The 12,518-nt window shown below is 39.9% G+C and overlaps 2 protein-coding genes across 3 annotated transcripts in view; one reads left to right on the top strand and one right to left on the bottom strand.

Annotated features, from left to right (window-relative positions):
* The first annotated feature begins 932 nt into the window (after nt 1-932).
* LOC129722789 (6-phosphogluconolactonase) lies at nt 933-2,409 on the top strand. The gene is made up of 3 exons (XM_055676543.1): nt 933-1,234; nt 1,292-1,788; nt 1,858-2,409. The coding sequence occupies exons 1-3, from the start codon at nt 1,111-1,113 to the stop codon at nt 1,993-1,995; spliced, it is 759 nt and encodes a 252-aa protein (XP_055532518.1). The 5' UTR covers nt 933-1,110; the 3' UTR covers nt 1,996-2,409.
* Nucleotides 2,325-12,518, bottom strand: part of LOC129722788 (sodium-dependent nutrient amino acid transporter 1) — a 45,974-nt gene continuing 35,780 nt past the window's right edge. Inside the window, exons 2-9 of one of the 2 annotated variants that reach the window (XM_055676541.1) lie at nt 11,949-12,157; nt 11,590-11,887; nt 11,234-11,489; nt 3,891-4,006; nt 3,203-3,828; nt 2,863-3,139; nt 2,709-2,803; nt 2,325-2,646 (exon numbers count right to left, since the gene is read on the bottom strand). In XM_055676541.1, the coding sequence (XP_055532516.1) occupies nt 2,554-2,646; nt 2,709-2,803; nt 2,863-3,139; nt 3,203-3,828; nt 3,891-4,006; nt 11,234-11,489; nt 11,590-11,887; nt 11,949-12,086 (1,899 nt within the window). In that variant the 5' untranslated portion in view covers nt 12,087-12,157 and the 3' untranslated portion in view covers nt 2,325-2,553. Of the gene's footprint in view, nt 2,647-2,708; nt 2,804-2,862; nt 3,140-3,202; nt 3,829-3,890; nt 4,007-10,877; nt 11,116-11,233; nt 11,490-11,589; nt 11,888-11,948; nt 12,158-12,518 lie in introns of both variants that reach the window. The other variant, XM_055676542.1, reaches the window with a different exon arrangement.

The following is a 12,518-nucleotide window of genomic DNA, read 5'->3' as shown; positions in this document are numbered from 1 at the left end:
CTTTTGTTTCGGGATCATCGTTGTTTTGGGTATGGGTTCTGAAAATTTAATTAGAAGCATCCACACAGGGAGAATGGCGCACAGAAAATGACTTCCATAGTCAAGTCATAGTCCGAAAGCTTTTTTTTTCGAAATTGGATGTACAAATGTCGAAATAAATGGCAGCACGGTAAATTAATACTTTTCTATCGACACAACATAGCATATAAAAATAAACAATCATTCAAAAAAATTGACTGCTTTGATGAACGTTAAAGAATTAATTGGTAAGCATTAGTGTTTGAAGTAGTGATTTTTTTCTTGCAATGTTGAGATGAGCAGAAAGACTCTGAAAATTGACAATTTTTAAAAGGATTTTCTTTTCCTTTATTTTACCTTATTTACCATACATTGTGACCATTCGTTTCGATGTACCATTAGTGTAGAATAATAATATAAGTTCTAGCGAAATCCATAATGTGTAGTAGACATTATTGAACTTTTCGTGATTTGGACGTCTAATCCACACAACTCTAATTACAAAATAATTAAAATTTTGCAATAGGCAAACAAACGCTGAAAATTTCAGCCCAATCGCCTCTCAGGAACTGATTCTTAATTTCACAACCATGTTTATGAATATCTTCAAGAACTCATATTTTTCGTTCGTCTTGTTCTTTTTTTTGAAAAGTTGTGCATTTAAGACGTAATTCCACTACAATAAAATTGCATAAGTATTCTGAGCTACGTTAGTCGCAACGCATTGGCATTGTTAATAATATTAGAGATATTAAATTCCTACATTTAACAAAAAACGTTACATAGACATCTCTATTTCAAATACGGACAATAGTTGCACGCAACCTTGTACACAACCATCGCTTCGCATAACCAAGCTTCTGTTCAAGTGAGTAAGTGTACTCAACCCTGGAAGCTGCGGCAGTGACGTTTGTTTTGTTTTGTGTTTTGCTGCGCTGCATAACCGAGACGCACTTCTAATCGCTGCTGCTGACATCATAACTGTTGTCTTTCTCAAGAACGTTCGAGTTCGGCTATCAGAGTGCTCTGTGCAATTGATATTTCGCGTGTGCCATCGCAATCAGCTGCGAATTCAAAGAAACACTGTCCACGATGAGTTCCACCTTAAGCTACTACGTTGTCGGCGAGGTCATCTGCGATGAAATTCTGGGCTTACTGGAGAAATACGCCAATGAAACACTGCAGAAGCAGGATTACTTTCGCGTAGGCGTGTCAGGTAAAGTTATAAAATTGGCAATGTTTTATTTGGTGGCTTATTTAGTAATTATTTTAGGTGGATCTCTAGCAGATATTGTAGCGGAGGGCTTGTACGATCTTCGAACTGACTTTAACAAGTGGCAGATTTTTCTCTGTGATGAGCGTATCGTACCTGTTGATAGCAAAGATTCCACCTACGGAATCTATAAGCGTGATCTTCTCGATCGAAGAAGTGAGGTCCCTAAATCGTCTTTTTATCCAGTCAACACTGCACTGAGCCCAAAGGAAGCGGCTGCAGATTACGAAAAAACTATCCGTAAGGCTTTCGGTTTGGAGAAAAGCAAGGAAATTCCGTCTTTTGATATGTTACTGCTTGGCATTGGGCCCGATGGACATACGGCTTCGCTGTTTCCCGATCATCCATTGTTGGATGAGAAGAATATGTTGATTGCTCCGATAGAAAACTCGCCGAAGCCGCCTCCAAACAGAGTAACGATGACGTATCCGCTTATCAACAATGCGAAAGTGTGCATGTTTGGTGCCCAGGGCAAATCCAAAGCGGAAATTTTAAAGGTAAGACTTTATGAACTATTGGTTAAAAAATAAGGCGAACGTTCTCGATTGTCTTTTGTTTTTTATCAGAGAATTCTTGTGGACAAGGACCAGTCACTGCCGGCAACTCGTGTCGACCCGGTGAATGGACATTTGATCTTTGTGGCCTGCGACGAAGCCGCCTCTCTGGTCGATATCGATCCAACACGCGAAAAGGACGACGATTAGGGTACAGTTTTGTGTCCGCAAGAAGGGTGTATCACAAAGTGCATTTCACCGTCACAATGGGTGTCTATATTATATGGAAGTGCTTTGGCATAATTGCTTTAGATGGGAATGTATTGATATTATCAATTTAACCTTCTGGTGTCCGTCTTGTGCCTTATCCAGTGAAACAGTTCGCTCGCATTGTATATCTGTTCTCATACTGATTTTTGTTAAAATTTGTTTTATTTTTTAGTAGTTCATCTTGTAATATTTTACTTTCGGAGCATAAGATCATGTACATCTCATGCAATGTTAGCTGACTATTTTTGATTTTGATCGACAGTAAATGTGGACAACAGGGGGTTTCCAGGCAAAGATTGTAAACTATTTTATTTACGAATGTTTAATCAATAAAATCATTTACACAAGTTTAAACTATCTCGTACAATGAAATCACATCGTCACTGATTGTAATACTTTTTTACACTTGGGTCTACCGTTACGCCATTCCGTTGAAATTCGGAATTAAAAAAGTACCGTTTTCATAATATTGCACCGGCTCCATTGGCGGATGCGTCATCAGTCTTCGTTGACAAATTTTTTGTACTCTTGGTTCAGGGCTGGTTCGATTGGTCCCCAGTTTTGAAGCGGTCGGAACGTGTTCATGATTTTCTAAAAAAAGCCATTTGAAAGTGTTGAAAAATTCACGTCAGTAGTAATGTTTAGGTACTAACCTGCGAAAAGGTTTCTCCATCTTGTTTTAAAACCGCATAGAAACCCCAAATAGGAAGCTGCAGAAGACCAAACGCTGAAATACACCAACCTAGGGCTGGGAATAAAAACATTCAAGCATACATCTCTTGATGCCAAATTTATCCAGTAGGTTACCATATGCAATCGACGGATAAGTATATCCTTGATAGGTGAGTGGTTCCAGCGTCGCTAAGCTATATATTAAGATAACGATCATCAGTAATGGTGTTATCCATCGCCAGCACAATCGCCAGTAAATGTTTGGCCGAGATCCCAGCATGAATTCAACGTCCTTACAGAACCGCTCGACTCCATAGATCCAGCCAATGGCGAGAAGTTCCGCAATTGCCAACACCAGAGCTATAAATGAAGCACCGAAATGATCTACAAGAGTAAGGATATACTGACCGCCCTGAAATAAATAAAAACACGTCGATTGGTGATCTTCACAATCTTCATACAAATTAAATCTTACCGGTGTCACATAAATGCTTCCGAGGCAGACTCCACAAACTGCAATTACGGATGCTGCCTGCCAATTCTTTACCCTGGGAAACTGATCTCGGATGACGGTCATTACACAGGACGTCATTGCCACGTTGCTGCCAATGCCGAGTACGAACAGCATCAGGAAGAACATAACCGAGAAAACTTGTGGCACTACATCAAATTTCGCGATGGCCTCGGGATAGGAAATAAACGCAAGTCCAGCACCAGGTTTCACGACCGTTCCAACCTCGTCGGTGCCAACCACGTGCGCCAGATGTCCCAGGATGCCGAAAATTGTACAGCCGGCTAACAGCGACGTCAGGGTATCGATAGATGTGACAATCGTAGCGTCCCGGTGAACGTTGTGGCGGAACTTGTTGTACGAGGAGTACATGATAATGTTTCCGAAGCAGATCGACAGCGAGAAGAAGCACTGCGTCACGGCAGCGTACCAAACCTTAGGTTCCAGAATTTTATCCCATTGAGGTTTCAGAAAATACACGATTCCGTTGACAGCCCCCGGCAAGGTACAAGCGCGCACCAGCAGTATCGTCATCACCAGGTAGGGGAAGAGAGCAAGAAAGTACGATGCCTTTCCGGCGGATTTGACACCTGTTGATGCAGTAAACGTTTGCTATCTTAATGAAGCGATAAGAAACCTAAAGTCTACTTACCTTTGATAAGCGTGAGTAAAACTATTGACCAAGATAGACACAGGAACAGGGTCAGTTGCCAGTCAGGGTAACCAATGCCGTCGTCTATGCTGCTGATCTCTTTGAGCACAACACGCCTTGTAATGAGGATAAATTTGTGGAATCAATATATTTAGTAATTTTTGCGAGAGTATACACAAGCAGATTGTTGTTATGAAGACAGTTAAGGAAAAAAACTATGTTTAACAAAACCTTCACCGTTGCAAAACTGTATTAACATGTCTGGAAAGCACCTACAGTTTAAAAGAATTACATTTTATTAAGTTTTGCACTTGCTTAGTTGTGTTTAGTACCGAATTAACGAAAGTATCGTAAAGTATCGAAGTAACGAAAATTTTTCAAGTAAAACTACTCAAACAGTTCATTTTCCATTTATGGATATAAATAAAAACTAATCAATGTCTGTATGCCAAGGGTTCCTCAAGAACTGTGAACATCGCGAAGCTGACGGTATGGTCAAACCATAGTTCACGACCTGGTTCAGAAAATCCCACTCCGTCTTTAGAATATAAGGACATGACACATCACCTTAGCGCCGAATACTCGCTGCTGAGAAAGAATGTTTCTTCTGGAGTCGTATTGATCCGTGCCCTCTTCATTTCTTCGACATTCTTCACAACTTTAGGTCGTTCTAGGTGTCCTTTAATAATGACTCACTACTTCTTGACCGGGCACAATTCCGGAGTCTTTGGAGGGTTCAGCTTTTTTGGCACAAAATCGACTCCGTTCTCCTTGTACACCTCTACCACCTCCTCGGAGTAGTGGCAGGATGCCAAATCCTGCCTGATAAGCGTCGAACCATTGTGATGCTTGAGGAAAGGAAAGAGCCACTTCTGGAGGCACTTTCTCAGATACACTTGCCCATTCATAGAGCTATCGGTGACGAACGGAGTGCTCCGATTTCCGCATGTGCAAATGGCTTGCCAAATTAGAAACTTCTTGGCGAATTTCGAGACCTTCTGCGACCTGAGGTCTTCGGGAACATCGAACCTTTCCTTGGCCGTGATGTACAGGTTTGCAAGTATCTGCTTGAAGTCTGCCTTGATACACGTCTCATCATCCATCACGCAACAGTGTGGCTTGGTCTACTTTTGATCGCACAGCTACCGCGCACGACTTTTCGCGGTCGCATTTTGCTTCCCGTCTCGGTTTGGGGATTCTTGGACCTAGGTGAATCGGGACGTGGTCGCGATCAACTAGAATTTTGCAATCTAATTTTTCTTGATTTATGAAGACTACGTACATGAAACTTTGATCAATTGTTTTCACAACTGTTGCATGCCTGAAGTAGCAATTTGAGTGCTGTTTATTTAGTGGAAGCCGAATTTTTTACGATCAAAATACAGAAGTAAAAAAAACTCTAACCTCAAAATTGTATAGGAAAAGGCCACAATCCCGTTTCACCTCAACGAACGTAGTCCGGTTCGTGTTTTGGTCCTCTGCACGAAAGACGCACTCAAGTGAACCTTCATGCCACATCTCGAGCTTCCAACCCACACTCAGACGTTATTTGAAACGTTTTACTATACTAGACACCGTAGAATCCACGATTCTTAGCTTTATCCCGATGTTGCGGTGCGACAAATGCTGATTTTTGAAGTACTCGTACAAAACTTTTTCACGAACGCACTGCTCTTTCGACGACATTTTGAAAACTTTTGCCACCTGATGAAATCAACTGACAGCATTGTATTGTTTACTATTTGTACGTTAAATATCATTTGATTTTACCCAATTTTTCAAAAGTTAGGGCAATGTCAGTGTGAGCAGATTTTAATTGAAACACCTTTTAGACAAACACTATCCTACGATGCTAGATTTACGTCAGAAAATATCCGCTTCCGCCTATTGAAACGTTCTCCATCGGCCCACATAAATCCTAATGCACTTATTCAGTGATTTGACACAGTACACGTGAAAATGACTATTATAATCGCAGGGATTGGCCAAATCACAAGAATCAATGAAAGCGTCCCACACGTACTAGTTTATAACAACGAATGACATTTATTTTGCCTTTTCTCTTCACTTTAAATAAAAATCACGTCGGAGTAAAGTGATTTGCTGTTGAATTCGCAGTACTTGCCTAACTCTTTCGAAATATATTAATAACTCCTAAATCTTTCGAAATATATTAATGCAAAGAACGATGAAATCAACAGCAAATCACTTTATTTTTTGTTGTTATGTTAATCTTTGTTGATATGCTTATGTTTGAGATACGTGATGTTGGTCAGTTGGATAATTATATAAATTCACAATAAATTCAAGAAACTTCTTTTTATTTAAGATTTCCAATTTTTATTTTATTTTAGATTTTTAATTTAATAACAAGATGATCCTAGAGATGATCCCTGTCACTGTATCGATGCAATCGATTTCAGGATCTGTAAAAGAGTCGTTTAATTGTTATTTTAATTTAAGAGATTCATAAAACTTACGCTCAAATAAAATTTTGATCTCTGGGTTAATGTGCTGCTTTCGCCGTTCGCCATCGTCACTATTTTTGTTTCGCTTTATGGTTTTGACGTTTGTCAATTGGAATTGCAGCTGTAATTCAATTGATTTAAACAGTGGTGATAATATAAGAGATATTCATTATAATACGATGGTGATTTCCATTAACCTGTTTCAAACGCAAGATAATTTTATTAGAAAGTGTTAATCTTCAAGAAATCAACACTAAATCACTTCAACTTGCAGTGTGATGTGACGAATTGAGTCAAGTGCAAAAACACTTGAGGCAATCGTGACATTTTTTTATAGTGTTCACTAAGCATAGAGTTGGTTATGGTATAGATTGGTAATCATAATGTGGTTCATCAGGGGTATGACAATGACCCATCCCGGAATCGAATGCTTCTAGCTATTTCACATAGCAGGTTTCGTCGGTGCGATAGTACCGTGTCGTCTGCTTCCTTTGCAAGATACAAAACTTGCTATCAACAGCGACTAGTTTGTTGGATTGCGATCGAACTTAACAAACGTCCTTCATGAAAACTAAACGATACCCGCTGTAACGAATTTTGCTCACGAACATTGAACTGAGCACTAGGTCTGAAATGCATAGAAGATTAGCCACCTCTTTGGCACCATTCGAAATAACATTGTTGTGGCACATGTGAGACGTCGCCCCGAGTCAAAAATCCTTTCCTCGATCGCGTCAGACGACACTTCACGGGTACCGAACGCAGCATGCTTCTTTGAGAACCTCCTTCTTGCCATTGGCCTCTCGCTTCTGACACTCCGCACTTTATTGCGGTTTTCTTTTCATGTTTCGTCTAAGCATAACTGTAGAACGCATCGTCACTGGAACTAACTTCGTTACGCAGCTCACTTTCACGTCCTACGGAATTTTGCCCTAACTGTACCCGCGGTAATTTTGGTCTCGGACGTTTCGAAACCCATAATCATAGGCTCGTGTTTTTCCGGTAGGCCCTTCAGAAGAAGACTCGCCAACCACGTATCGTGAAGCCATGAACCAAAGACTTTGTGACTATTTAACATCAGTTTACTTACGTACTCCTCCACAGAACTGCATTTCAAACTAGACTACAGTTCACTGGTTCAATGCTGAGGCAGATGGTGGCAAGTGCTCTAAGGGAACTTCAATCGGCTGAATTTTTTCCGTCTCGTGTAACAGCGTCCCAAGTGCCTTCTCTAATTAAGAGCGTCTTGGTTGTAAACGCCCACGAGGTGTTGTTTTCCCCTCCTCAAAGTCGTTCCATCGCTGGTAACGTAATTCCACTCGCCGGAGGAATCCTGCAACCAGTTCTTTCTCCGTCCTGTCCTCGGGTAGCATTTCTGTTATTACCACCAGCGTCACTCTTAATTCCATTTAGCTACATTTTACAAAATTACTATCGATGCATGATCCACACTTATTTGCTAAACATTTTATTTTGATCAAAACAGGTTTTATTTGAGTACCATGAATTATCGGATAAAAGAGTACCATAAATTATTGGTAAAGTTTTCTTGCTTTTTGGAGTTATTAAAGTGAACGTAATTCCTCAAAATACATGAATTTGTATGTTGGGCTGGAGCTAACCTAGCATGAGTTTTATCGATTTAATGTCAAACAATTTCCAGTCTTAGAAATTCCGCTTGAATCGTTCTGGTCTTCAATTTCAGATAGTTTCGTTGAGTTTGCTTTTTGATGAGATAGGAAAATTTTACCCAATTCGCAAAATTAAATGATTGTTTTGGTAGTGCAGCTACGAACAAAAGTTTTTCTAAAGTGACAGTTCTAATATGAAAGATCCATTCTCCTATTTAGAACGCTTCAACGTCTCAGCATTTAGAAATGCGCTGTTGGATAGAATTGCAGAAATTGTAGAGTTACAATTCCGTCTACTATTGTTTTAATGGAATATAAAAATACCGTAGTCCAACGTCATGCGGTCGTATCTTGGATATCACCCTCCTATTTTATTAACCAGATTGAGGACTTTTCACATTTTGATGAACGGGTAGCTCTTTTTCAACCGATTGTTAGGAGAATAAAGAAAATCCGTTGAAAACTAATCGAGTTACATGTTCCGATTTAAGATGTTCAATTTACACCTCTATACAGCCTTCCCCTAAGATGTAGTTCTGCATCAAAATTCTTTCTAAGCAGCTGTCTGCTTTGAGATTGTCCACGCGTTTTAGTGTTGTTAGAGCTCTAAACGGCAGCTTTGACGAAACTTAACATCTGCTAAAAATTATTGCAACAGAAATCAATCAAGATGCGAAAACAAAACAAAAAGCAAGTGGGATTGTTCGTTCTTTTCGAATTTCAGGATTTTCTGAAGGCGAAGAACAAAAGCATGCGTTGTACATATGCTTATCCCTTTAACTTCTCCCTATCCCTTGAACAGCATCAGCGATTCGCAACAATAGATGAAACATGGATCCACCACCACTAGAATCCATAGTCCAATCGGTAGTCAGCAGTCAGTGACTTTCACTTGATGAAAGTCGTCCAAAGCACGCAAAAATGCAGCAATCGACCGCAAAAGTGTTGCCAGTCTTTTTTTTTTATTCACAGGGCATCAACTTTCTTGACCATGGTGAAACAATCAATGAACAATAATCTTGTACATTATTGGATCGATTATATGTTGAAATCAAGACATTATGGCAGAATCACTGCAAAAGGCGAAGAAAAGAGTGTTTTTTCATCAAGACAACGCTCCTGCTCATTCTGCTCACGATGTTTACTTTCTTCGGTAGTTGATATGAGAAACTAGTAATCAGAGCATTTTTTACTAATAAACAGAAAGATCGTAATGAAACAATTTGTATTTGTATGTATAAAGTTATCAAAATTTATTTAAGTGAGCTCTCTCTTTCTAAAACGAAAATGTTGCTCACGGTTTTGTCAACCTACAAAATTAAATTGGATCATACCAAGGTTAAGGTAGAAGCATTAATAGAATATAGTCTTGAGTGTTTGGTCCGCAACAAAGTATTTCGAATTTTTACTTCCTGGGACTCATGTGGATATGTTATCTCACATCACGAAATTTGGTATTGCAAACATACGCAAATACGTAGCTTTTTATCGGTTCTGTTTTGCTAATTTTTGAAAGAAAAAAATTAATAAAACAACAGATAACAAATTTTGAATTAGAGTTCAAAAGGGATCGTAACTCATGCATTTTAATTTGGTTACTACGAGTTTAGGCAAACTCACATCACTGTAGTAATCTGGAATCTCAAATTATCAAATGAAATAACGAAATTGACAAATTGGCACGAGTGATAATAATTGACTTAGTCTACCAGCATGGAAAACCGTCGAACACTGCTGAAAACATCCCTGATCGTCAGGAAAGAAACATATGACCCCAGACGAACTGACAGGCCATTCGATGGCGATTTCTTCGTCCAGAAAAATAACGATTATGTTTAAATTTTGTTTTGTAGGTAGGCAGCAATATTTCTGGTGTCGCCATTAGAAAGCTTGCACACTCATTATCAAAGACAAGAACTGTCAGTAATGTTGCTAGTATTGTTTAGAGATACTTAGAGAGAGAGAGAGAGAGAGAGAGAGAGAGAGAGACAGAGATAAGCGAAGAAAAAAATGGCCAACTTGGCAACAGGGTTTCACATTCCAGAGGTGCCTGATCTCTTTTAACTTTTTTATTCGACTCGTATAATCGGTGGTGACGATTAAAGTCCTGAGTAATAATGAAGAGCATCGCAAAACAGTGATGGAGTATAATTTCATGTTCATGTTTAATTTTATACATCTTCACCAAAATTGCTCATTGTTTTGTTAACCATACAAAAGGTTCGTGAACACCCGGTTAAAAATCACTGTGATAATGCAATTTTCAAGCATTCCTAATTCATTGTTTAGCAATAGACCGAGAAAAACGTATGAAAATAAACACGTCCTTTATTGTACCTGATTGCAATACCTTTCTTGTTCGTTTGGCTCAGATTATGACAGTTCATTTGGCTCACATCATTCTCTGAGTATCTTCCTCTGAGTATTGTTATAGGCAAAGACAAAAACAGTTTGTACAAAAATAAGGTAGGTAGTAAACACAGATGATGCCGCATAAGGGTAACGTTTCGAATGAGGACAAAGATTTTTCAGGATTTTTCTTCGAAGGGGTACGCCTGTTTGTCTGTGGTATGACACGTGGCAGTGAAAACGTGCTCATTCAAATAGCTATCGGCTTCGTTATATTCACGACGCGCAAATGTACCGTAACAAATATCGTTATTATTGTTCATTCCTTATTCAAAGTTGCGCAATTTTTGTTCTGTCGGATTAGTATAGAATTAGGGTTGTGTACAAAACAAGTTCAAGTTGAATGTAATTTTAATGTGATGGTTCCGTAGACATGCTCGAATATTGTACAAACCAGAAACAAGGCTCATCGAGAAACACCCACAAACACAGTCAAACAAATCACGAGGATGCATAAAACCAAATCATCCACTACTTACTTAAAGTAAAGCTCCGAGCTGCTTACTATGTCCGTCGTGTTGTTATCATTCCCACTGCCTTTTTTGGATGATGCTTTCGCCACTGCATCCAAGCAATTGGGGCCCCACTCGGGCCGACAGTGAGCCCAAGGCAGAGGACTCCGGAATGAATCGAACAAGTAGCTCAAAATTATAGACATTAGCGATGAGTAGTACGTAATTAGGGCAATCACCGAAAAAACCTGTCCGTATCCAACACCTGTTTAAAAAATTAGTACAGCTATTACTACTGCTCCCACTGTCACCGGTGTCAATTGTTATTATAATAAATCTGATTAAGATACAGGGAACACGCCCCAACTGCACTCTGGACTTACTTATAGTACAACTCAGCTGAGGAACTCTTCTCTACTAATGGGGAATTCATCGAAGCATTTATCATCGCTGAGTTGGGTAAATCGAGTCTAGCAGTACTGTCCGAAGGAATGCAGAAACTCCCCCAACTTTCGTCGCAGACAGCCCACGGAAGTATACTTCGAAAGGAATCGAAAAGATACCTCAGCGTGGTTGCCATCAGCGACGAATAGTACGTGGAGACAATCGCGACCGAGATAATCTGCCCATAGCCGACGCCTTGAAGGAGTAATAGTTTCGAAATTTCACAGAAATCCGGGTGAAATTTACAATATTTACATATATGACACAGGGTCTGTTTCATGAAATGTGACATTACCTCTCATAATGGGAGCGCAGTCGTAGATTTTGACACTTCCCCGGCTGGAGAATTGACCGATGATCATCTCCATGTAGTAAACAGGTTTACCGACCAATAGCAAAACTATAATGTAGGGAATGACAAAAGCGCCGCCTCCGTTTTCCAGAGCGATAAACGGAAATCGCCAAACATTGCCAAGTCCAACGGACATCGCGATGCAGGACATCAGGAATTCGATGCCTTTACCCCACTGATCGCGGCCTTTGCTGTTATCCAATGAGACTGTCGAATCGCTGGTCACTACCTGAGATTCTATCTGTAACAAACAAATTTGATTGAATTGATTTGATAAAATTACACTTTCCACAAAAACCGACCGAAACACTATCTCTGGAATTTTTCCACTCTTTTGCGGTTCCATCATTTTCTGAGTTACCAATTACTTTATTCCATCGGAACTGTCCCGGTATAGAAGGGCTGTCGTTCACAAAACAGTTATTATCCTGTCCTTGCATTGTGATCTGTGCCGGAACCGATCCTCAGTTCCTCTCACCAAATCTGTTTCAAACGATTGATTCGCATCAAGCTGTAAAAACAAAAAAGATCAATAAGAATTATTCTACTCCAATTATCGCGCACACGTTCAGTTCTCATGATCTGCTAAAGCAGGTACCGGTTCACAACTTATAATGCTGAATGTGTAATTAGCGACCCCCCGGAGCTGATATTGCTCGAATTGGAACCAGTTCATCGAGTCCCTACAGTTCAACCCAGAAAAGCTACCGCATTCAACGCAACGCCACTCGGCGGTTACGATGCATTTTATTAACGCGCTTAGTTATGCGCATGACGTAGTAAACTTCCGATGGATCGAAAATTTTGACGTCACCAAAGCGTGGCGTCGCTGCTATTGGAGGACGCGGACTAACCAATCGTTGCGTGGAGGC

Source organism: Wyeomyia smithii, chromosome 2 (assembly GCF_029784165.1).
Source record: "Wyeomyia smithii strain HCP4-BCI-WySm-NY-G18 chromosome 2, ASM2978416v1, whole genome shotgun sequence".
NCBI lineage: Eukaryota > Metazoa > Arthropoda > Insecta > Diptera > Culicidae > Wyeomyia > Wyeomyia smithii.
The sequence above is the reverse complement of the archived record's forward strand: the minus strand, read 5'-3'. Positions and strand labels throughout refer to the sequence as shown.